Source organism: Vanacampus margaritifer, chromosome 12 (genome assembly GCF_051991255.1).
Source record: "Vanacampus margaritifer isolate UIUO_Vmar chromosome 12, RoL_Vmar_1.0, whole genome shotgun sequence".
In the NCBI taxonomy this organism is placed as follows: Eukaryota; Metazoa; Chordata; class Actinopteri; order Syngnathiformes; family Syngnathidae; genus Vanacampus; species Vanacampus margaritifer.
In genome coordinates, this window is record NC_135443.1 from 3,949,190 (window position 1) to 3,974,947 (window position 25,758).

At 41.7% G+C, this 25,758-nt stretch overlaps 2 protein-coding genes and 1 long non-coding RNA gene across 3 annotated transcripts; 1 reads left to right on the plus strand and 2 right to left on the minus strand.

The window, feature by feature from the left end:
* The first annotated feature begins 344 nt into the window (after positions 1-344).
* Positions 345-7,488, plus strand: cuzd1.1 (CUB and zona pellucida-like domains 1, tandem duplicate 1). Its single transcript, XM_077581357.1, has 16 exons — positions 345-556; positions 1,747-1,845; positions 1,919-1,978; positions 2,063-2,161; positions 2,248-2,286; positions 2,374-2,472; positions 2,962-3,000; positions 3,087-3,185; positions 3,278-3,313; positions 3,391-3,535; positions 4,374-4,588; positions 5,054-5,229; positions 5,303-5,533; positions 5,614-5,777; positions 7,035-7,279; positions 7,358-7,488. Exons 1-16 carry the CDS (start codon positions 508-510, stop codon positions 7,402-7,404), a joined length of 1,842 nt encoding a protein of 613 aa, XP_077437483.1. The 5' UTR covers positions 345-507; the 3' UTR covers positions 7,405-7,488.
* LOC144061177 (uncharacterized) lies at positions 5,193-7,153 on the minus strand. The gene is made up of 3 exons (XR_013296103.1): positions 7,007-7,153; positions 5,441-5,526; positions 5,193-5,269 (listed from the first exon to the last, which is right to left on the minus strand). It is a non-coding gene; the product is annotated as an uncharacterized LOC144061177 (long non-coding RNA).
* Positions 7,489-7,529: 41 nt separating the features above from the next.
* On the minus strand, positions 7,530-12,342 carry ikzf5 (IKAROS family zinc finger 5). The gene is made up of 4 exons (XM_077581358.1): positions 11,957-12,342; positions 11,466-11,626; positions 11,030-11,203; positions 7,530-10,484 (listed from the first exon to the last, which is right to left on the minus strand). Exons 1-4 carry the CDS (start codon positions 12,016-12,018, stop codon positions 9,622-9,624), a joined length of 1,260 nt encoding a protein of 419 aa, XP_077437484.1. The 5' UTR covers positions 12,019-12,342; the 3' UTR covers positions 7,530-9,621.
* Between the last annotated feature and the right edge of the window lie 13,416 nt (positions 12,343-25,758).

Consider the following 25,758-nt stretch of genomic DNA (forward strand, 5'->3'; position numbering starts at 1 on the left):
CCTGCTAGCGAGCTAGCTAGCTAGCTAGCTAGCACCAGTGGCTAAAGACAAACTGTGACAGGGTTTTGACTTTCTGGACCTGAATTTGCCACCTCTGAAGGTCAAATGTAACCTTGGTTACATCGGAGCATACAAAAAAAAAAAAAAAAAAAAACACGTGAGAAAATGTCACAATGCTCTTCTAATCGACGATAACGAAAAGAAAATATACTTGCGCTTGCAACAAGGGTGCGGTATAATCACTCACCATCAATGTGTCAGAGTTGATCAATTGCGTGTGATTAATTGCACTTCCCCAAAAGTTTCATGTCGTTAAAGTAGAAGAGCAAACACCTTAAAGCAAACGTGCGCTGCTTCGTTATGACGGCGCACAAGTGTGAGTTTTCTCATGCCGGCCGAACAAGCGCGCCTTGTGCCATTTGCATCATTTATGGCTGCTGAAAGGAGGCGCTTGCTTGATTATATAAATTGTTCTGTGGTTCTGGTCCAGTCAATAACTAAGTCACTATGTGGACCCTCTTGGTTGCTTGCGTCGCCATCCTGCAAAGGGTGCAAGGTATTGTTTGTCCTTTGTGAGTTGTTGTAGACATTTGAGCTGACGGATTTAATACTTTTTTTTTTGGTTGTGTTGTTTGTACATAACGTTTACACGCAACAGTTCTGGATATTTGATTTTTCACGTGGCATTTCGGGATGAACCGAGCTCAGAGGTTAGAAGCCTCTACTGTCAAAAGAGACAAATTAATAACCAAAAATCTGTCTGGAGCCACAAAACGTTTGAACGTTGTGATGAAGGAATGAAGTGTGTTAGTGTTAATTTAATGTACTGAGGGGCCAAAAAGCTAATTAGAGCTGCACAAACAGGGCAAAAATATGAGAGCAGCATCCAATATGTGGACGTTCATTTCTTCTACCTTTTGTCTTCCAGGTTATAATTTGTTTGTGTGTATTTTTTCAAATTCATTTATAAAAAATACATTTTTCGACTTTTTTACCTTTCTGTCAAATTTTGAGCAATGTTATGGACATATGGTAATTTCCTGCCTTTATTCTTCCTTTTTTTGGACATTTTATGGCTATTTTTTTTATTTGTTTAAAATTTTCCCTGACTTTTTTGTTATCAATTTTCTGTCATTTTTGGCTATTTTGTGGGCATTTTATGCAAATTTTCTGCTTTCCCTGTTGCTTTTTGGACATTTTATGATCACTTTTTGGACATTTTTAGGTATTCAAATTTTTTTCATCTACCTTATGCCTCTCTTTTTCTGTCAACTTAATTTTGGATTTTTTTAAAATATGTAATTGGTATTTTTTATTTAATCATTAATCCATTTGAATCATATTTTATTGGAAAAAAATATATATGTAAAAAATGTATTTGTACTAATTATTTTTTAGCCACAGGAGAGGGACTAAAGAGCCTCATGTGGCTCCAGAGCCGCAGGTTGCATACCCCTGACCTAGCCTTTACATTTGAACTTAATTTGACCTTCTGCTCAACCAACTGTGCCAAGTTTCCGGACTTTTGGCACAACTGGCTATTCATTGTAGTGCATGGAAGTGATTACTGACCACAGTGACCACGGTACCCCCGGCTAGTAGTCATGGCATCGGCCTCAGAGTTCTGAGGTTCAGGGTTCGAAAATAATTTCTGCTCACTCCAGTGTGAAGCTTGCATGTTCTTCCTTCAGCTCAGCCTATTTGCCGTTTGTTGGTTCAACTTTTTAAAAATGTCTCTTCTCCCAGCATCCCCCTCGTGTCTCTGGAACTGCGGCAGGGACCTCGGAAAGTGTTCTTGCACCCACTCATGCCGGTACTATGGCACCTGTTGCCAAGACTACAACTGTGAGTACCAGACAATGCTTTTTCGAGACGTGGTCCCTGGCAGAAAAGGGTCAATCCATTCTCTCTCTTTCAGATTACTGCCATAACCCGACTACACAACCGTTGACCGCAGGTACTCAATCGTTGACCACAGGTACCCAACAACTAGCTTGACAAAATCTCTGCTCCAGATCAGTTTTCATGATGAATTGGAACTAAAATGCTGAGATTCCTCCAGCTCAGGCCTCGTGCCGGTACAACTGCGGCTATCACATGGGAAGCTGTTCCTGCTCCAGCTTGTGTCGATACTATGGCAACTGTTGCCAAGACTACAACGGTGAGTACCAGACAGTGCTTAAGGACAACCTCACTCACCGGTGTTGTTTCTGACCAAAATTGGTAAAAACCCATTCCTTTTCTCAGATTACTGCAGTAACACGAGTCCAGAAACACAAACCACAGGTACTCCCCTAACTAGTTTGACAAAATCTCTGATCCAGATCAAAGTTTTCAAGATGAATGGGAACTAAAATGCTGAGATTCCTCCAGCTCAGGCCTCGTGCCGGTACAACTGCGGCTATCCCATGGGAAGCTGTTCCTGCTCCAGCTCGTGCCGGTACTACGGCAATTGCTGCCATGACTACCGCTGTAAGTTTTTGACCCGAAACCAGTGATTCCTAACCACTGTGCCCAGAGAGAGATCATCGTAATACATCCAAGTTCACGAGACTTGAAGTGGCTTTTTGCCTGCCAGGGTTCACCATTCGCATGATATGTTTGACATTTGTCCCTGTGTCTGAAGTCCGCACGTGTTACCGACAAAAAAACCCCCATAAAGTATCCCTGGATTCGGCTGTCAAACACTGCCTGAAACAACCCGAACAACTTCTGACAAATCCTGGTCCAGAAAGTAAAAACCCTGCCACAGTTTGGCTTTAGCACCAGGTGCTAGCTAGCTAGCTAGCTCCCATGGTGCTCGTTTACCCTCGTGCTAGGGAGCTTCACTGCTTGTTTACCTGCCTGGCTAGCTAGCTAGCTAGCATCAATGGCAAAAGCAGGCCAGACTGTGGTAGGGTTTTTACTTTCTGGACCTGGATTTGCCACCTCATGAAGTGAGTGAAAACTCTTTTCTTTCAGATTATTGTGATAGGGCGACTTCACAACCAATGACCACAGGTATTTCCGTTGATATATTTAGGTCGTTAAACCAAGGTATTTTTTTTGTTGTAATTTGGTGATATTCCTCCCATTGTATTGTCCAGCCATGCCGTCATGTCGCTACAACTGCGGCAGGAACCTGGGCAGCTGTTCCTGCTCCAGTTCGTGCCAGTTCTATGGCAGCTGTTGCCCGGACTACTACTGTGAGTTATGACGACGTCCCTAAAATAACACCGTCTTACAAAAAAAAAAAAAAAAAGTGCTGACATTTGTGTGCGTGCGTTTCAATAAACAGCCCACTGCGACTTCACAACTTACACGCCAACCACAGGTTAGCAACTTCTGCGTGAACGTTCGCCAGGAGTAAACATAACAAGTGTCATGAGAAATAAATGTGTTGATCTTCAGAAGGGTCTTGCGGAGGTTCCATGTTTGGCTCCGGTGCCTTCTCCAGTCCGAGGCACCCCAATTACTACGACGACAACGCCAACTGCGTTTGGCACCTCAGATCTTTGCACAACCAAAGAGTCTTACTGGAATTCTCATACCTGCAGTACGTGAATATTTGTCTTATATTTGATGGCAAAGCTAAGTTGAAAGTCAGGCAAAAATCCTTGTAGTTCAACTACCACAAACTACTTGGATCACATATTTAAATTGTCTGGGATAGCGATAGGCCTATTATCAGGGTTAGCAGTTAGCCGGGGTTAGCATTGGAGTCGGGTTAGGGATAGTGCTCAGGGCTGAGTTGTTTTTTTTGCGCAGAAATCGGGTTTGAGCAGTGTAACTGTCAGGATTTTGAAGGCCGATGGTAAGTTTTTATTTCAGTTAAGGTTTCGAGTGGTATTAGGGCTAGAATTCGAGGGGGTTAAGGTTTGAGTAGCATTACGGTTAGTTCGGCTCAGTGAGATTTCTGGATCGTGGGTTTGCCTATAGTCAAATTGGTGTTTGAGCAGTGTGGGTGGGGTAGAGCTATATTTTGGGCGGGGTTCGAGTTGCAGTACAGTTAGGATGAGGGGGTTACATTTTTGGTAGCTAGGGTTAGGATTGATGTAGGTTAAGAATTGGGTGGGTTTTAGAATTTAGGAGCTTGATCAGGCTTAGGGTTTCAATTACTAAAATTTGAGACCTGATCGTTAGAGATGACATGATTTGGTCTTTAACTTCTTGGCCTATTTTTGTCATCGTTAACAATGGAGTTGGAAAGAGGGCAATAACTTGAAAAGGGTACAAGATCAAGATGAGAGAGATCTTGACATCGACCAACGATGGAAAGCTCAGAAAGTTGACAGATGAATCCGTTAAAAATCATGAAGAGTCACAGTTAGTTTATAGAGCAAAAAAAAACAAAAAAAAACGGAATGTTTGCTTGGACTGATTGTTTTCGGCAGATTGCAGAGCTGCTGCAGCTGCGACTACATCGCAGTCTACGACGGCCCAACAGTGAACTCACGCTTTTTGGGAAAAGTGTGCCACGGCAACAACGACAGCTTAAATTTCTTCTACTCAACCTCCAACCACATGACCGTGGTTTTCCGCAGCGACAGATCGGTGGTCGGGAGAGGATTCCGTGCAGAGTTCACAAGCGCTCTGCCGAAGGACTCGGGTAAAATTAACTCTTTGACTGCCAAAAACGTTAAATAACGTTTAGTAAAATCCTATGGAGGAGTGCCAAAGACGTTAAAAGACGTTTGTTTCAAAACAGAGGTGAAACTAACCATTTTCTATTGTTGATTACTGAAAAACCGAATAAGGTAGAAACAAACTTTTTTTTCTGATGAAAGATGAGAGTCCAATCTTTCATTTGGTAGTATGTGTGTTTCCATAGTCCAAACACATCATTTTCTGTGGACCTTGAAAGATCAGTCAAAATGCTTAAATCGACTGGCACCCACGGCAACCCTTTTCTGAAAACGTCTGGCAGTCAAAGAGTTAAGGACTAGAGATGGATCACGGAATTTTGTCCATCCTTAACTTTAAGAGTCGCTATGACTGCTCCTTTTCCAACCTTAAGGGCTACTGTCGTTTTTGCTTTGTTTTGGACAATGCATCATTTTGATCTTGCAACCAGGTCAAGTCAACTGCTCCTCGGACGAAATGCGCATCGCGATTGGGCGTAAGTACCTGAACTCGCTGGGCTACGACGGCCACAGCCTCTACCTCAAGGACCAATACTGCCGACCCAAAGTTTTTCCGAAAGAGGTGGTCTTCAATTTCGGCGTCTACAGCTGTGGCACCAGTCGCAAGGTAGACGGAAGATCTGGGCGAGGGGGGGGTCATTAACAACCTGCAATGAAAAGCCGTAAAATTAACGTTTCAGTTTGAGAACGGGAGGGTGGTGTACACCAACACGCTGCGTGGCTACACGTCCAGCCACGGCGACATCACTCGCAAGGCCAACTTAAAAATCGACGTGGTGTGTCGGATGGATCAGTACTCGGTGGCGCAGATTATGTACCTGGCGCAGAATCACGATAACACCAGCATCACGGGTACAGGATTGTTCAACACTACCATGGACTTCTACACCAGCAGCAGCTTCTCCTACAAGGCAGAAACACTTCAGACTTTTATCGAACCTCAACGCCACTCCAGTTATTAACGTGTCGCCTTGATGTTCTCCTTCACCAGATGACGGAATTCCCGTACAGGGTTTCCCTCAACCAGGACGTCTACGTCCAGGTGGACCTGAGGGACAGCAGTGGGAGCCATATGGATATTTTCATTGATACGTGTGTCGCTTCACCATCCGCCTCAGATTTCCAAACGAAAACCTACGACCTGGTCCGCAACGGGTAAGACCGGCGTTCAGCACCCTTTGGCTCAGCCACCGAGCAACTTGCGAGTCCCACTACTAAGTGCTTTTCCATCAAATATGAAATTTCCGTCCTCTTGCACTCTGCCCAATGTGGAATCCTATGAAAGAGCCTTGAGGTTATGGGTTAGATCTCATAGATGTGAACACGAGATGTGGCAAGGTAGGAGTCGGCAACGTAAACACTGGTCGGCCATCTTGGGACAGGGGACTGCTGTGGTTCGCTGTGCTGTTGTCTGCGGTAAATTGGATGATTTGCTCACTTAAATACTCGCAACTAGCTGAATTCTTGACTGATTTACAATCGGATGGGCTTATATGAACATGGCTACATCACTTTGCGTGGGGGGGGGGGGTATAGTTGTTCGTGTCACCTCTTCATACCTAACAACAAAAATGAAAATTGGTTGTGAATTTGTGAGTTGAGCAACCTCAGTTAGGCTATTTTTAACTCATTCGCTGCCATTGACGACTATAGACGTCAAAACTTCATGTGAACTATTTGTCTTAATTTAACATTTTTTTCCATTTCATTTCATTTTTTATGAAAACCTATAATTTTTTTATTGTTCATTTATAACAAATATAACATTTGTGATTAATCGCGAGTCAACTATTGAAGTCATGAGATTAATTACGAATACAATTTCTAATCGTCTGATGCCCCTTATTTTTAAATAATTTTTCTTTAATTAGGGGCGTCAGGCGATTACATTTTTTAAATTGTGATTAATCACATGACTTAACTATTTAACTACGATTAATCACAAATTTTATATTTTAATCTTAATCTAGGTTTTCATACTCTTGTTAGCAAAAGTGCAAAACATTTTTTTTTAAACTAATAGAAATAGTGAATGAGTTAAAGTCTGTGCTCCATAATGTTGTGAGTGATCGAGCAGCCTCGTCCCAAGATGGCCGCCCTCTGGTTATGTTTCTTCCCGTTGGCTCAAAGAGGGGCTGAGCCATCTAGTGTTCAGATCTGTTAGATCTTACATCATTTTGTCTTTTTCCTGCTCAAAGTCAAAGATGCCAAGTTTCACCAACAGGGTCAAATATTCCCAAATTCCCAGTATGCTGCCCCCTAGTGTTTTGGAGTGTAACACAAAGTCTTCCCAAAATGAAAGTGCCCCATTTTCACAGCAGTAAAAGAGCCTGAATCCAAAATGAAACTCCTGCCAACACACCTTTAACGCGACCACAATATACCTGTCACATGGTCTGTTTCCCCACGCAGGTGTCCCATAGACAACACCTATCAGTCATACGTGAGTGGCAGCCACAGCTACGCTCGGTTCTCCTTCAAGGCCTTCCAGTTCCTGCGGCACGCTGAGCAGGTTTACATCCAGTGCAAGGTCCTGGTATGCCAAGACAACGACTGGAACTCCCGCTGCCGGCGCGGCTGCCAGAAGCGCAGAGCTAGAGACGTGGGCGCCAAACACAAAAGGCAGACTCTCGTCCTGGGTCCCATCCAGCTTATCGGTGCGTAGCACTTGAGTTTGATGCCGATAAAGGAACACGGCTACGACATTATCCATGCTTGTCATTTCTTGTCCTTAGACCCTGACAAGGAAGAGAAGGGAGCCGCAAAAGAGGATGCCGTTTAACACAATCATCTCCACTTATCTTAATCATAATCATGAATAAATGGAAACATACTCACCTTTGATTAAAAGCTGCAAGAAAGACAATCGGTTATTTTTCTTTACATTTACTCAGCAGGTGACACTCATCAGAGTTAGAAAAACACTTTTACTTATAAATTATCTGAACAAAATAGCATCCACAGGGATGAAAGTTTTTTTTGACACAAATGAGCCATGAAGTGACAACACAGTGACGACATAAGGCATCGGTCGGTCCCTCCTTGTGCCGACAGACACGAGGAGGTAAGTCACGACTGTACACACGTTGCTTGGCAACAGACAACCGGACCGGACAAACTTGCTAATGTAGGACAATTCAGCGAGGTCAACGCATACCGACAACTTGTGCAATGTTTACCATCGCAATAATCAATCGCCAAAAAAAAAAAGTCTTATCGTTAATGACTCCTTATTTTTGACAAAAATAGAAGGCTGGCATTTTTAAAGCAAGCGACGTTGAGCCGTAATGCTGCACACAATTGGAATGTTTAGTGAAGTCAGCCTCCAAGTATAAATGCTTTTAAATACAGGTTAAAATCGATGTTTATAGTTTTTTTTTTTTACCATTCCTTTGTCGGTAATTGTGTACCTCGCACTAAATATTCATTTTGTAATACACCGAACATCAAATCGACCACCTGGAATACAATATGTAGTAAATATTCAAGGGGGAAAAACTTGAAATTTTGGAGAATCGCTTATCACCAAGTGTGTAAGGCCATGGAGATACGCTTCTTAAAGTGACTTCAGACAATAGCAAGACGTTCAGCGTGTTACGTAAGTTACTCAAAGAAAGTTACGTTTCCGGGTGGCCCCCTGGTGGTGTGTTTGGGAACTACAGTGCACTAAAAGTTAAAACAGGTTTTTAGAATCCAGTCGACACCTCAGCGGCTCAAAACATTGGTTAGCGTTCAATCTTGTGGTGCGGCTGGAATCGACCCCAAAGGGCCGTAGCAGCATTCATGGCAGAGGATTTTGGCAAACCAAAGCAGATACTTCAGATTCTTTGCTATTTCACTCGCAAAGGTTGAAATGTCCGCAGGCACTGCAAAGAAATACTGGCAGAAGACTTGAGGCTACATCCTGAAATATATATTTGATAAAAATCTGTGTTGTATCGTTTGAATTATACGAAGGAGTATTGAGGACACATGGAAAAAAAGGGGGGGGGGGGGGGGTTAAGGTCAAAGTTGTGCGGTAATATTTTTTCTTTGTAATATTATGAGAAAAGTCATATTTTGTAAATAATTCTGCACAATAACACTAAACTTTCTGTATGATTACTACATTATGCTCATGTTATGAGTTCCCCCCACACATCAAACAAATATTTAATTTTAATTTTAATAAAAACTTCATTTTTTCGGAAAAATTACTCTTTCCTTTTCAAATGTAACCTTTTTAAAGAAAATGACCATTGTTCACAATATTCAGACAAATAGAATTACAACTTAATTCTTGTAAAATTATGATTTTGGCAATATAAGTTTGGTCGTGAAATTAAGACTTTCTCTTATGATTGTTTGGTTTTGTTCGTGAGAAATTCTGATTCTTTGCTCGCTTTTGTTCCGTAAAATATTTTTTTGTTATTGTAAAATTGGGATAAAATACAACTACTGGCATTTTATTTTATTATTGAAATATTGCATGAGATTTTAATTTCATGTAAAATTTATTTTCCCATAATGTCACAACTTAATTATCTAAAAATTGCGACTCAGAATAGTTTGACTTTGTAAAATATATTCACTGTATTCGTGTTATATTGCACTTTTCTTTCAACTTATGCTCACGAGTTTTTTTTTTTTTTTTAATGATACAGTAATGTAAAACTTTTTCTCATGTATTTGCAACTCATTAAATAACTTTTCATATATTGACTATTTGTGAAATCCTCATAAAATTACCACTGCTTACTGTTGTAATACTGCAACTTTTTTCCAAATAAAATAATGATGTTAGTCTTATAAAATTTTGAAAATATAAATTGTACACTTAAAATTCCGACATGTGGCCCTATGACTCCTTCATAGAATTCAGACTTCTTCCGCCGATCGTGGACAAGGAATCCATTTCAATGCTGACATCTTCCCTGAAGGCTAAATGCTACATCAAGGCCAAAGAGGGGAGGAAAAAACAAATCAATAAATAAAGATCCTGTAAAGTTCTTCAAATCCATCACTTGTGCTGGCCACGAGCAAAGTGGCAGGCGAAGTCGTACTTGCTGCGGCACTTGTGGCCGCAGATGTTGCACTGGAACGGGTTCTCGTAGCCGTGGCAGCCCATGTGGATCGTGTACAGGATGTTGTCGGGGAAGTAGATGTCGCAGTGCTGGCAGCGATGCGGCACGCGGTGGGGGGACTGCAAGGGGGTCGGCTGGTTGGGGGCCGGCGTGCCGGGCTGGCTGTTGGTCACGCTGGGGGTGCTGGTGTGCCGGCTGTCCCCTGCTGGGCTGCAGTTGCTGAGCTGAGTGGGGGCTCGCGGCTCAGGGGTGATCGGTGAAGAGGACGCGTGCGGACGCTGGATCAGGAGGGGCTTCTCGTCTGCGACGGATTCTGCTCCCGGCGACGTTGGGGGGTGGAGCAAAGAAGGGAGGCTGGCGCACTGGCCTGCCAGGGCGGACAGCTGGTTGAGGGGGTTCTCCATGATCAGGCTGGAACGAAGGCGGGTTCGAGTCTCCTCCTCGCCCGCGCGGTCGTCATAAGCCTCCCGCGGGAACTCACGGGAGCAGTCGTCCACGTCGCAGGCCCTGGGCGTCGTCGCCGAGGCCATGAGGAGGCGGCGGCCGTAGCTGAGCGAGCCGGCTTTTTTCTGCAGCACGCTCAGCATCTTCTTGTGCGAAAGCGTGCGGGTGTCCTTCTTGGGGACCAGTTTGTGGCGCCGGCGCCGGTGATGCGACAGGTTGCTGCGGTCGCTGCAGCGGAAGGAGCACAGCTCGCACTTGTACGGCTTCTCGCCCGTGTGCGAGCGCATGTGGGCCTCCAGGTGGCGCTCGTAGGCTGAGGCAAATGGGCACAGGTGGCAGCGGTGGGGTTTCTCTCCTGGTGGATGGAGGAAACGCCAGCTTAAAAGGGGAAGACAATCTTAAACATTTCTTGACAATAATATGTTATATGTGATCGCACTCGTCTAAACATGACATTCTGATTAATATTACATTTGTGGAGTAACAGTTATGAAGCAGAATCCAGCCGTTTTTATCCATCTCAGGGGCGGCCATTTTGCCACTTGCTGTCGACTGACGATGACATCACAGCTGCTCAGGGCTCAGGCAACGACCAATCATAACTAGCCTGTTTTCTGAAGCTGAGCTGGGATTGGTTGTTACCTGAGACCAGAACAACATTGATGTCATTTTCACTCAACAAGTGGCAAAATGGCCACCTTGATAAAAACAGCTGGATTTTGCTGCTTAACTCATATTCCACTAACACAATATTAACCACTACGTATTTAGACTAGTGGAGCTGCATACAACATATTATTGTCAAAACATTTTGGGGGGATTGACTTCCCCCTTTAAAAGCAGCGGTGGTTGGAAAAAAAAGAAGAAGAAATAGGAGTGTAATTCAACTTTAACCCGTACCAGTGTGCATCCGAATGTGCTCAACGAGTCTCGCTGTGCCTCGGGTGGCGTAGCTGCAATACAGGCACTTGAGTTTGCCTTCGAAAGTTCTCTCAAAACCGTCCGCCAACATCCCCGAGCCGTCCTCAAGGGACATGTCCACCGCTGGGTGGTCCAGACCATTTTGACTGCAGTCTGTGCATGGAGGGATAAGCAGTCAGCAATTTGCAAGCACACCTACTTGAAAATGTTTTGGGACATGACCTGACATGTAGAACTATTTGCCCAAAAACAGACTTATACAGTACATGTATTTTGTGGAAATTATTTAGCTCCTTCTAAGGCACAATATTAGAGGAAGAAAAGCTATTTTAGATACATTAGCAAGGGCTCACTGTCATAAGATCAGTCATCACAAGATTGACTCTTGAGAAAAGAGAAGAAACGTCAACATTACCAGCCGGTAGTTCATCGGCCTCCTTGACACCGCTGACAGAGCCCGATATCATGTTGACATGTTGGGTCTGCTGACTCAGATACTCCTGGAAATCCTTCACGAAGTCCAGCGTGTCTGGCTTTTCCTCGCCCATTGAAAGCAAGGAATGGAAGAATCCAACACTGCAACATTTTCAAAAGGATAGCCCATTTTTACGTTTGTAAATAGTAGGCTCTGGGGTACTTTCAGATGATAAGATTTATATATATTTTTTAAATTCATCCCTTGGAAGCAATTTACCTCACATAATTTCTATTTTTCAACTGACACCTCACAATTTCAAATTACAGCAATATAGAAGGCTAAAATTATCATTCAAGTCATTTACTTTGCCTCACTACTTGTAAAGTAAATATATTACCGTACTTGCACCTAAAGCAGTCAAGTACAGAGGAATTTAATCATATGTATACTAGCAATCTATACAAGCTCCTGTATGTTTATATACTTACATCCGTTTTATTTGCTTGTTTGAAAAATCCAGGCCAGTAATCAAAACAAAATGTGAACACATGCAGCGTGTCCAGTCGGTGAGTGCTACACACCCCTTCTCATCACCCCCATGTTGACACCTCAAGTACGTTGACAGCTAACGTTAGCATGAGGCTAACTCAAGCATCTCTTTCAGGGGCGGCGCCGGTTTCTACTTGACAGCGTCATTGTCGCTCTTCTTTCTCGCGTACAGGTGAATTCTGTTAAAATGTCCCCACTGTGAGATGAACTTGAGTTCGGTAACCCCGCTGAATATCACGTTAAGAGCCCAAGATGTTAAATCAAAACAATAACGATGTTTGGTGGGGTGAAAGGTCACCGAGTTGTGCTTGGAGAAAATGGTCCGACCGCCACACAAATGATCCTCGAAGACAGGTTCCGACTACTAAAACGTATACCTGTACTTATTAAAATGTCAACACAAATTAATATATCAGTTTCGCTCTTGTTTTAGAAATCAATATCGTCCCGACTATCGTAGTGATGGACAAATTAAGCTTTTACGGAGCACTGAACCAACTGAATTGTTTTGAAAAATGATTTATTTCCTGAATCACCGGTTAGAGTGAATTGAAAATATTTTATTTACAAATAAAGGTTGACGATTGTATGTATTCTGCGTTCTGGTTAAAAATAAAAGTCATAGTTTGGAATGCGTTCGTGATTTTTATTGAGGGACATTATTTTTGTCGACTTGCTCATGAGTTCTTAACATTTGGAAAATAATCAGTCATAAGAAAAATATGATGCTGGTATGCATTAAAGAACTGCTTTTTTTCCTCTCCATTGGAGACTTACAATTTACTGCATTTTCCTCTTCACTAATTTAAACATTTTCGAATAATTGTGTTAATATTTTTATCTCACCTCATTTTTTTTTTTACTCCAAGCTTTTTCTTTCCGTTTAATCCACTTCATATGTGAAACATCCTTCACCGCCCCAGCAACTAATTAGCTAACTGACCCATTCACATCCATCATGAGTGACATTAGACACTTTTAACATGTACCGCCTGTAATTAGGCGCAAGTGGCAAACGAGTCACAACACTTTCAAAAAGCTATCGTCTCATTCATGTTTCATCGCTGTCAATAATTTAGCACCAAGAAGAAGAAAAAGAAGATCGTGTTGCTCTATTAGTGTCAAAGTTAAAGGAAAACCTGCCGAGGGGGGAGATGACAAATGGGCACAAGTGCAGTGAGAGGACTGTATCCCTTTACGGCATTACAACAGGTCGCGTGTTTTACAGCAGTACATTACACTAATTTAAACCTGCCAGCAGTAACATGAGTGGAAAACACATTCTCCTATGATGTCTTGTTTTGGACGGGAATGTGCCCAAAGACAGAGAATTACTAAAAACAAACAAACTCTTCTTTATTTGTGGTTACAACCAGTAGACACAAGATGGCGCACGTGTCTTGATGGTAAAACATCAGTTGAAACTCCACAATTCATGTGTCTGTCCTCCATCCCCAATTCGCAGAGGGAGACATTTGGGAGATCACGCTCAATATTGATCAATGATATTATTATACACATCACAAGTATGAACATTCACGTGCTAGTGGGAGACATTTTAGCAGCCAATTAGCATCAGCCCCCAACAGCCTGTCTGTACTTATGTTATTTTATTGCAATTTAATTATGCACAGGTTTCCAGCAGGCCCCGGATCCTGTTAAATAATTTACACAAAATGATTTGTGAGCGAGAAGAGACGGAAACTGCTCTAATTTGGTTAAATATGCAATATATATAGTACTGTTGGATTTGTTAATATGCACTAAAGTGGGCTGGTGCTGGTTGATCAAATTTCATAAGAATTCCCGTAGGTAAACTTATTATTATTATTTGTTTGTGCTTTGTGCTAGTCACACAAGCACACCTGTGCTAAAAAGTAGGTAACGACCAATCATGGCTCACCTGTTTTCTGGATTTGGTTACCAAACTGAGCCATGATTGGTCATTACTTACTTCCTCAGCACAGGTGATGTCATCTTCAGTTGACAACAAGTGAAAAAAACGTTTTAAAGTTATTAATTGTACATGAAAAATAATGCAATTACCAAATTCATTCTGAACAAAATATTAACTTTTTTTTTTTTTTTGCTGCTGAGCTGCCAGTGATTCATTCGCTAACCACTAGAGGGAGCCAGCATAACACAAGTGGTTTTTGTACTCACGTTTTGAGGATTTTTCAAGGTCCTGTATTTCTTAGCAAAACAAGCAATGGATTAATCTGTATTACAAAAAACATCTTCTCATAATGTCAATTTGAATTTCATTAATTGTTCAGACCTAATTTGCGCCTCAAATTGGAATTAAATGTGGAGAAGTGGCCTCCTTAGAGCGCGGCATCATTTTATTTATTTTTTTTGTCGTTGGGCTCATTGGAAGATCATTCGCGTGTAAAAGCTTTTTAATCCCACACAAGTGCGGCCATAGTAACAGCGGACAGGCGGAGAAGGTGAAGGGGGGATTAGACGGGAGACTGTTTCTTTCTTGGGAGTCTCCGCGTGGAGCATTTGAAAAAGAGCCGAGAGCGTGTGGTGAGCATAAAGGAGGCGTATATGAAGCTTTTCTTTCCTCTCACCACTTAATTTCCTCGCAGGCGCGCCCGGCCGCTTTTGTCATGAATGTAATTGCCGCCTTTGATGAGCAGGCTATTATCTGGATCACACTTTACATGAGCAAACAAGACTGCCCCCTCCCGTCCACCTCCACCTCCACCTCCCATTTAACTCGCCAACGAACCCCCCCCCTCCCGTCCCAGCCTCGTCTTGCCCAATTATGCAAGGAACAAGTGTCTTTTCATAAAGCCGGCGTGTCTCCCTTGATTGGCGGGGCTTGGAGGCTGCCACGTGTGGACAAAAGGGACAGATTAGATGTGATATAGGCGCAGCAAAAACCCAATTTCCTTGATTAATTTCCTGAGTGTCTCGCAGAAGAGGGTCCCCTCCCCGAATGGCAAACTTTTATCTCTTGATGGATGTGGCGACTCAATGGACGGACGGACATTTTATTGACCTTAGTTTGACCACAGCTGTCTGTTCCTTAAGGCGGCCGAAGAGAGAGAAATGTTCCACTTGAGTCAAGCGACACACGACGGGTTTATTTTTTTTTCCTTATAAGAAGTCGAGCACGAACGGCGACTTTCTGACGGACTGCCGAACACAAAGACATAAGAGTGCTAAACAGCCATTTGATAATAGCGTAGCGGCGGTGAATAGATAGGAGAGGACTTTATGAGGCATTGCGCGATAAATCCGCCGTCAGCAAGGAACTGTTCCTCCTTATTACAGTTTTCAAGCACCACTTGACAAACAAACACGCACGCACGCACGCAGGCGCGAGCACGTGACACGAGCCAGAGCGATTCCTTCCAATATGGCTGAAATATCGGCAACAATCAGGTGTACTGTCACAACTGACACGTTAGACTATTACTCCTCATAGATTCTTAACATGGATTCATAACCAGTTCTTTCAGTCTTTTTTTATAAACCATTTCCTAGTGATGGATTGCTAATCAATTGATTCGATTATTAGCGTAGAAAAAAGGCCGCTATTGGTTTCACAAGTAGGCAGCATGGTGCTAGCAGTTAGCACGTTGTGAACGATTTGAAAATATTCCATTTGCGATTTATTTTTCCATGAAAAGGGAAGTCAAACAAATTTTCTTTACAGTCACACTAGTCTAAACACGAGATTCTGATTCATATTGATTTTGTGGAATATTAATTAAGCAGCAAAATCCACCTGGCTAACCATCTCAGGGGGGCGGCCATTTTGGCACTTGCGGAGTTTCTCGGGCTCAGGTCACAACCAATCACGGTCCCTGTTAATATTGTGATTCTGATTTAATATGTGATTATATTTTCAAGGTTCTATTTTTGCAACACACACACACAAGTAATAAATTAATCAGTATTGCAATAAACAAAATATGACATGTTCTGGTCTTAAAGGTTAGTGTTATGCTAAAAATAACGGCAAATTGACTATGAATGAATATGAAGGGCAGTTTATTTATCTACTTCAATTAAAGTTAATTTACCTAATGAGTTTTTGAGTTAATTCAAAATTCTTAAGTCAATAAATCATAAATCAGATTACTATAATGTAAACAAATCTGTGGCTTTATCACTTACATTTTTCACGTTTCATAAAAACTATATGTAAACATGTGGACTGCACTTCTTATGCATTAAACTTATCTAGACATAAGTAAAAATATAAAAAATATACATATAAAAATGAAATGAAGCTTTTTTTTCTTCTTCTTTTTTTTGTGATTTGAAAATTGCATTCTGCTACATTGCAACGCCGATTTATTGGTTCATCCCTAGTTGGTTTATTGTCAGCCAAAGATTTCTTCCACATTCCAAATAGATACATATTAAATTAACAAATGTGAATGCGAGTTGTCTTCTATATGTGCCCCACCTCTGACCTAAAGCCAGCTGGGATGGCCTCCAGCTCACTCGCCACCCTCATGAGCGTTACAGAAAATGGATGATAATCACACACGGCTTGACGGATGCACTTTTTTTTTGTGTCCGCGTGACTGTGGAAGCTTTATGCCGCCACAAACAGGTTGCCATCCGGAGCCAGTCAAGGCACTAAAAAGAAAAAAAAGAAAAGGGGGAAAAAAAAAAAAAGAATTGACCGATATTTTTGACCCAGGTGGCATTGTAGGAGTATTTATTCGACGCCCCGGCAACCAAAAGCGGCAGCTACAAATAAAGAAGATGGCATCGTCGCTATTGACCGCTCGGCGAGTCGAAATGAAGTGTCCGGCGGTGAGTTATCGCGGTCAAACGTCATTTGTGCGGCCGCAAAAGTGGCGTCATTTTTCGCACCCCCCCCCCCAAACCCCTCCCACTACCGCTTGTCATTCTGTGGCTGTAGCTCATCGTCCTGACTGATGCGTGTGAACGCACAGTTGCCCTAATACCAGCGTTTCACTCGCACCCTCAACAGGGCCCGTAATGGATGAGCCTGTCGTCCTGATGATAATATAGTGCGTCCGCTAGCCCGTCCTCACAGGCCAGTGACTCGCGGTCACGTGACCAACCCCCCTGTGGGTTACTTTCTCTTCTTCTTCTACAACGCAAATAAGAATAGATTTTTTTTTGTGTCACTGTTAGTCATTTATGGCAATTTCATATATTATCTTGGCTTTTGAATATTTAAATGACAAGTCAAGGCAGCTACATTTATATAGCGCATTTCATACATAAGTTTAAGGGGAAAAGGATTGAAGAAAATACAAAATTCAAGGGAAAGTTAAAAAAATCGTAATTAATGGCATGGCTTGAATAGTTAACTCCAAATTTTATATCTGTTCTCAATAATAATAAAATGTTATTTTTCAAAGTTTGCTACTCTTGTTAACATAAAAGTGGGATTTTTTTTAAAGTAATAGAAATATGTCTGCGTCTTTAAGTCACTGATAGGCCTATAGTAATTTTATAATAATTAATAAAATAGAGTTAAAATGAAAAATATACTGTACTGTAAAAAAAAATTTCTGCCACTAGATGGCATAATTGCATTTGTAAGACATTGGTGGCAACTCATTATTTCGTTTCTTTTCATATTAAAAGCTATCTAATCTTTAACATGAAGTAAATTGTGAAATTCTGCGCATTTTTAAAGTTGTAAGATACAACTTGATTTCAGTCTCCACAAATATATGCATTATTGTTCCATTTTTTACTGCTAAATTTTGACGTGGACATGTCTGGAATTCCGCCAGTCCAGGCTTTCCAAGTAAGGGGCGGTAATTAAACGTGCGTTAAAAAAAATTGTGGCGATAAAGGAACTTTAAATGAACTCAAAATGAACGCACAAATTAGCAAAGTAAATAAATAAAAAAGTAGTTTACTAAAAATACTTTTTAAAAAAACAACTTACAGTGCAAGAGCATGATTTTGCAAAAATTGTAGAAATGCTCTAAAATACCTTCATCATAAATATAGAATATAGTTCTGTTGTCATCTTATTCTACTTGCGTGCAGCATAACAGCTAGATGCTGATGCACCATGTTTGCTTTAAACTCTGCTTTTTGAAACATTTTTTTTTCCTCTGTAATTTTTTTTTCATGAAAACTTCAAAAAAAATCCAGGTTTACTCAGCACCAGAAATGTAAAAACACGGATTACAGCAAAAATGTATACAAATGTATTTGGTTGCAACTAATTGTCTGGCAACTTCACCCAAAGTCACTTAGGATCGGCTCCAGCTCATTCATGAACCTACAGTAAGGGCAACTACTATAATGGGTACATTTGGTACATTTTGATGTTAAAACAAGTTGGTAAAACACGATAACAGTAAGATATTCTTAATTTAAGGACATATATTCTTCACAAGTCGCACACGAGTAAAACATAGTTAAGTTTAACCAAAAAACAGAAGTTTTGTGGCAACAAATAAAAACATTTTATGCTAGCTAGATATTTCCCGCAATTCAGTACTAGCAGTAGCACATTTCATATTGCAGTACAGTACGTATCTTTCATCTGATATGAGATGAATGCCCCTAATTACCATGCAAAGATTTTGAATGTATTGAACAAAAATCCACAGTCGAGCTAATGTGAGTTCAAGTTTGAGATTAATGAGGCCCCCGTTCTCCCGAGATTATTGATCAAACGCAATCTGAGCGGGAATGATTTCCCAGGCTTCCCCTGCTGTAATATTAGCAATGCATCAACATCACGAGACAAAAATGGTCCCGTGTCCTTGGAGCGTAAGGCTTGAAAATGAGCCACGCTCTCCGTATGGATCCGGTCAAGCACTTATTGAGTCCGTGGTATCCAAGTGACAGGACAAGATTCTTGGATCATTCATGAAATGTTTTCGTTGAGGCTCTTGTTGACTTCTAGTCCTTACATTTAAAACAAAATGACTGTAAATTGTTATAAAAGAAAACAGTATGAAATTCCTCAGCAGCAACAACCAGAGGTGGCAAATCCAGATCCAGAAAGTAAAAGCCCTGCCGCAGTTTGGCTTTAGCTCCTAATGCTAGCTAGCTAGCTAGCTAGCTCCCTAGAAGGTAAACGAGCACCATGAGTGCTAGCTAGCTAACTAGCTCGCTCCTTAACAGGTAAACGAGCACCATGAGTGCTAGCTAGCTAACTAGCTCACTCCTTAACAGGTAAACGAGCACCATGAGTGCTAGCTAGCTAGCTAGTTCCCGAGAAGGTAAACAAGCACCATTGGTGCTAGCTAGGGACCGAACTAATTTAGGGTGATTAAACGTCCTCCTTTCAGACCATTTTCATATCATCATATTAATCCGGTCAAGCACTTATTGAGTCTGTGGTATTAAAGTGACAGGACAAGATTCTTGGATCATTCATGAAATGTTTTCTTTCAGGCTCTTGTTGAGTTCTAGTTCTTAAATTTAAAACAACATTACTGTAATTTGTTATAAAAGGGAAAAGTATGAAATTCCTCAGCAGCAACAACCAGAGGTGGCAAATCCAGATCCAGAAAGTAAAAGCCCTGCCACAGTTTGGCTTTAGTCCCTGATGCTAGCTAACTAGCTAGCTAGCGCCCTAGCAGATAAACGAGCACCATGAGTGCAAGCTAGCTAGCTAGCTAACGCCATAGGAGGTAATCGAGCATCATCGGAGCTAGCGAGCTAGCACCTGAGGCTAAAGCCGAACTGTGGCAGGATTTTTACTTTCTGGACCTGGATTTGGCACCTCTGACAACAACACATCGTTTACAGCCAATTAATAACTAAAAACCAGCCCCAGTTCCAGTTCCATGTCTGGCCCTCCTGCAGGCATCGTTAGCCAGATGATGATGGGAGCTACTTGGGCCATAATGGAGGGGTTGACTGACCCTTGACCCCCCACCATCGATTGGCTGGCTGTGTCCAGCTGGGCCTCCCTAAACCCAGTCAGCTGGAGAGGTGTTTAAAAGCCAACGTTCCGGTGCACGTCCGCTCGGCTCCACACTCATTAATTACATCATTTACCTGTGACAATGACAAACCTGCTTGGCCACGCCGCACTTAGGCTCTTTGTACAAGTCCGGGATCAAAAGTGTTTTTAAAAATGCATAGCTTCCATTTTCTGGGGTGAGCAAACAACATACAATTTATTTTTTAAACAAAGTTTCAGAAGCCTGAACTGAATTCTGACACTTGAGTATTGCTAACATTTATATCCGTTCATCCAACCACCATTTTTTTCTATATCGCTTATCCTGATCACGTTAAGTCTATCCCAATTTCACTTTTTGATTTTTTTCCGATTCGATTCACTTAAGTTCAAACCGATATTGATTCAATTTGGAACATCAATTCTTCTTAAATATCAAGGACATGATAAAAAAAAAAAAAAATCACAAACATTAAGTTCCAAATTAAATTTTGTGGAGGCAAACCTGGTTAATCTATTAATTAAAATAACACGCGTTATAATCACTTAAGTGTTACACAAACATTGACATCAGCAAGGATGAGATGAAAAGGTTTTCATCATTCAAATCCAATAATTTAAAATTTTAAAAAGATTCTGAACGGTCAAAATGTGCAATAAGTCAGGTCTTTAAAAAATTTAAGGAAATACTTTTAAATTCATGTGAACAGCAATTGTTTTATGAATCGATCGATATCACGTTCGAAAAGTAAGAAGTGAGTAGACTGGTCACCATGACTGGACAGTATGTGAGTAGACTGGTCGCCATGACTCGAACGAGCGTGACGTGACAGGACCTGATTTGCCTTGACTTGACTTGCTGTGGAGTGGCTACGACTTGGCTGTAACTAGGACGACTTGGCTGTGACTAAGACAACTTGGCTGTGACTAAGACGACTTGGCTGTGACAAAGACGACTTGGCTGTGACTAGGACGACTTGGCTGTGACTAAGACGACTTGGCTGTGACTAAGACGACTTGGCTGTGACTAGGACGACTTGGCTGTGACTAAGACGACTTGGCTGTGACAAAGACGACTTGGCTGTGACTAAGACAACTTGGCTGTGACAAAGACGACTTGGCTGTGACTAAGACGACTTGGCTGTGACAAAGACGACTTGGCTGTGACTAGGACGACTTGGCTGTGACAAAGACGACTTGGCTGTGACTAAGACGACTTGGCTGTGACAAAGACGACTTGGCTGTGACTAGGACGACTTGGCTGTGACTAAGACAACTTGGCTGTGACTAAGACGACTTGGCTGTGACAAAGACGACTTGACTGTGACTAAGACGACTTGGCTGTGACTAAGACAACTTGGCTGTGACTAAGACGACTTGGCTGTGACTAGGACGACTTGGCTGTGACTAAGACGACTTGGCTGTGACTAAGACAACTTGGCTGTGACAAAGACGACTTGGCTGTGACTAGGACGACTTGGCTGTGACAAAGGCTTAGCTTTGACGAGATGAAACACACGAACTTCCACACATAACGTCGACAATGATCCCACAGTGACAAAAAAAACACCTAAAATCAAAGAAAAACCCAAGGCCACAGAACCGAAACATGACCCTCACTATATAACAGCCAGGAAAGTGTCGAGCTCAACCCTACAGGCAGTTGCATTGGACATGTTTGTGGAACAAATATGAAATATTGCGAGTTTGAGATACTTCCCGTTCCGTGTCGTTGCTCTCGGACTCATTCTTGGCCAGACTTGAGTTCTAACAGCCTGCATGGCTTCTTATTTCCGCGCGAGTCTTTATCATCCAGAAATGAACCCTTCTGGCGGACCTCTTGCTGCACTCCTTCTCTCCCAACACAATAAAGGCCAAAGCACGCCTTTCCCGCCCCAGACTGGCATTCAATCTAGACTCGATTGCGAAGGCTGACCCGTGGACACCGAGAAGACGTCTTTAGCTTTAAGGCTTCGTGGGGAAAAGAATCTGCAGCAGGTCACGGGGGAAGAAATAAGCAGCCCATGTAAGTAAGCGGGAAATAGTTTCTCATAAACAACCCACATGGCAGCCGGCTTTCTAATAGCGCCAGGGGGCGCGTAAAGGCGCATGGCGCAGCTTTTGCTACTATCTAAGGAAAATAGAAAACCGAATGTGCGGCGGCGCTGACGGAAGACTTTCATACGCTGGTCGGTTGTGCGCTGATAGAGTCGGATGTTAGAGCTACTGTAGTCGGGCGCTAAGTCGGCGTCGTGATTGCTAGTCGGTCTTGACACTGCGGGGAGAAGAATGTCCCGTCTTCACCTCAAGTCAATTGCTCAATAACTGGCCCCGTTGCTTGCGTGCGCGTGCACGCAGGCCGGCCGACATCCATCGGCAAACGGGGGTTGGTTTGATTTGCGATGAGGTTTTTACAAATAATCAATGTTGCCTTCGGACTCATACAAGACGCGATCAAATACGTCATTTGAGAGAGGAATGAAGTGAGAGGCGTTCATGAGAGTGGCATTGATGGAAAAGAAAAGATCAATATCAGGAGGCAACAGGACAGAATCCGAGTAGAACACACCAAAGATGTCAAAATAAATCCATTGATTGACAAGTAATCGATTATCAAATTCATCGACAACTATTTTAACTCATTTGCTCCCAAAAAAGTAAAAAAACTTTCTGTTTTCAATATTGCCAAGGTCCCAAAAACTTATTTTATGTTTTTTTTTTTAATGCTAGAACATACAGAAGGCTTTGATGCGACTTTGACCTGAAGAGGTCGCTTAATGCAATGGTAGTTATTACAAAAAACGGCCAACAGGTGGCAGCAGAGTATAAGATATCAACCAGGGTCATGTTGAAAAAAAAACTCAATTACTCACAATTCTAAATGGATTTGTGAATAATGATGAAACTTAGCTATATTCTAATGCTAATTACTGCAAAACAGAAACAGATACAAATATACTTTTTTTCTGATGAAAGAAGAGACTAATCTTTCTTTTGATAGGTTCCATGTTTTTATAGCAATAGAACACAATATTCTGTGTGACTTGTAAAATCAGTCAAAATCCAGTATAACGGCGAAGGGTGTTGTTTCAGTGAAAATGGCTGCGAGTCAATGAGTTGATAATCAAATAATCGTTTGGAGCCATTTTTATTTTATTTTAAAATTGTCCAAATCAGTTCTTGTTCACTGATTTCTGTAGTCCTTCATGAAAGAACTGACGACTGATCATCTTCTGTGTTGAATCAAAATAAGACATTTGCAAACATCTGTTTTTACTTTGGAAAACAATGACGGAACCGGTAACAGTGCAACATCAATCCCCTCTTTTTCTTTTTTTTTTTTATCACTATGCGAAAACAAAGTATGAAATAAACACCAATCACTGGTTAACAAAATAATCCCCCCAAAAAATTAAGTAATTAGGAAAAAAATGCTTTTGTTATACACGTTAATGCAAAATTAAAATGAATCCGATTAATCAATCGATTAATCGATTCTAAAAATATTCGATAGAACCACAACACACAAGACTGTTTTCGTATTCATGTTGGAAGTTGTTTGTTGAGCTAATAGATGGAAAACGTCGACATCATCCCTGCTCAGTCATGAAATATTTGATTGGGCCCTTCGGTGTTGCATCTGCTATTTGATTATTTATGTGTGTGGCTGATATGAGCGCCCTCCACTGACGTCAAGTCCCCTTGAGTCACAATCGGTTATTTATTGCTATTAAATGGTTAATTTTCCCGCGCGCCCCTCGGGTCTTTCAGGACATTAAGACGTGAGGAAGATAGAATTGTCACGGCTCGGCTGGCCATGCTTGATTTATTAAGAAAGCAGTTTGGACAGACCCTTTTGGATTTTGGGCTGGAAATATGTTTCAATAATTTTCTTAAATATATTTTTCAGTCATAACCGGAAATTATTTAACTCTTAGATCAATGTTTCACAAATCCGTCTGGGGAAGAAACGGTTAGGAAAGATGACTTGAGCTCAGTTTTTTTTTTTTTTAAGACAATTAGGATAAAAGTGCTGCTACCATGATTTACAAGTCTTACTCCACCAAATTAACTTTTGTCTTTTATGCAGCAAAATGTAAGGCCGGCTTGTAATTGCGCGCCGTCCGCCGGCCGCCATCGCCCGAGGCCCAGTTTGGCTCTGACAGCTGCCGGGGTCGGGAGACGAGCCGGAGTGCGTCCAAACAGATGGAGATAAACGCAGCAAACAAACGCCAATTACTGTCTGTCACGCTGAAGGTGGGTTGGAAGGGGGGGTGGGGGGGGGGGCACTTGACACCCGCCGACCAAAACAAAAGGGTCGCTCATGTTTTCTCAACGGGGAAGACACGAGTGGATCTGTGGATCTTGTTGATTTGAAGAATTTTGTTCCTGTTAGTTGAAGTAATCTCAATAAATAATATTTGTTTTGAAATTTTCATTTTAGTTAGTTTGAATTTCGTTTTGAGTTTTTATTTTTATTTTTTTTATTTAGTTAGTTTTAATTTAATTAGTTTTCAAGGTGGTTTTGTTAGTTTTTTTTTAAAAGTTAGTTATTTAAAAAAATGCTTACTTTCAATACAAGTTTTTATTTTTATTTGTTTTAATGTGTATTAGTTGTGCCGGCATACGTCCTAAAATTGAGTCAAACGTCTACGCGCGATTACTGTTATCATGCAGAAACTACAAAACACCACAAGGAACGAAGATTTTTGTCTGAGGCGACAACAATGATGACGACTTTATTCTCAAAATTCTGACTTGAAAGTCGGCACTTTCAAGTCAGAATTCTGTAAAGTCGGAATTCTCGCTTTATTCTCAGAATTCGCATTTTAAAGTCATAATTTTGACTTTCATCTCAGAATTTTCACTTTAAAGAATTCTGACTTTCTGACTCGCCCCCCCACCCCCACCCACCCCCACAATTTGTAGCTCTACGTCACAAAGTCATAATTCTCACTTTAAAGTCACAAAGTCTGACTTTAATCTCAGAATTTTCACATTAATCTCAGAATTCTGATTTTCTGACTCCCCCCCCCCCCTCATTCGTAGCTCTACGTCACAAAGTCATAATTCTCACTTTAAAGTCACAATTCTGACTTTAATCTCAGAATTTTCACATTAATCTCAAAATAAAATATTTTTTCCCCCCGTAGCTCTCTGTGACAAAGTCGTAATTCTCACTTTAAAGTCAGAACTCTGAGAATAAATCCTGCCCCCCTCTTCACTGGCCCTAATCCTCTTCTGTACAAGTAATATTAAACTAACAAGTTGATTTCCCCCCCTCCCGCCCAACTGCGCTTTTTGGCTGAGTAGCTCACCCCGGTCACATTTTGATATTGTTAAGTGGCTTTCAATAGCTCCCTTGATTTCACACTTTGCAAATGACCCGCGATAATCAGGTCATTAAAATGAGCCCATTCTCGCCGCACATGTGCCACCCTTGCAGCCCTTCCAGCCTTCCCTCATCTGAATCACAAATCAGCTCTTCAAGCGCGTTTTCGAACTGAAGGGGGGGGGGGGGGGTGGAGGAAAATCAACTCAACTTTTTTTTTTTCATTTTGGGATTAGCGTCGCGTCGTATAAAACAGTAAAGATAGCAACTGTGCCAAAAGGGTGAAAAGATCCTGTCAAAAGTGCCATTACTTGTGTGAGAGTACTCGATTTTCTTAATTCATCCCTTAGGAGCGCATAAGTCTATCAATCTGTTAAATTGGAAAGCCATTAGGTGGCCTGGTTTATGTGTTTCAAGCTGTTAACTAGAGGCTGATTGATTGTTGTTCCTCTGATGGGATATGCTGATCTAATCTCACTGTGTGCACGTTTGCAATAAATTACACAATTCATTTCCCCCATTTAGGA

Coding starts and splice junctions, on each gene's coding strand:
- cuzd1.1 (XM_077581357.1), top strand. CDS start 508: ATGTGGACCCTCTTGGTTGCTTGCGTCGCCATCCTGCAAAGGGTGCAA. Junction 557..1,746: donor CATCCTGCAAAGGGTGCAAG/GTATTGTTTGTC, acceptor CTCTTCTCCCAG/CATCCCCCTCGTGTCTCTGG. Junction 3,001..3,086: donor TTCACAACCAATGACCACAG/GTATTTCCGTTG, acceptor TGTATTGTCCAG/CCATGCCGTCATGTCGCTAC.
- ikzf5 (XM_077581358.1), bottom strand. CDS start 12,018: ATGTGTTCACATTTTGTTTTGATTACTGGCCTGGATTTTTCAAACAAG. Junction 11,204..11,465: donor GGCCGATGAACTACCGGCTG/GTAATGTTGACG, acceptor CTCCATGCACAG/ACTGCAGTCAAAATGGTCTG. Junction 10,485..11,029: donor GCACATTCGGATGCACACTG/GTACGGGTTAAA, acceptor TCCATCCACCAG/GAGAGAAACCCCACCGCTGC.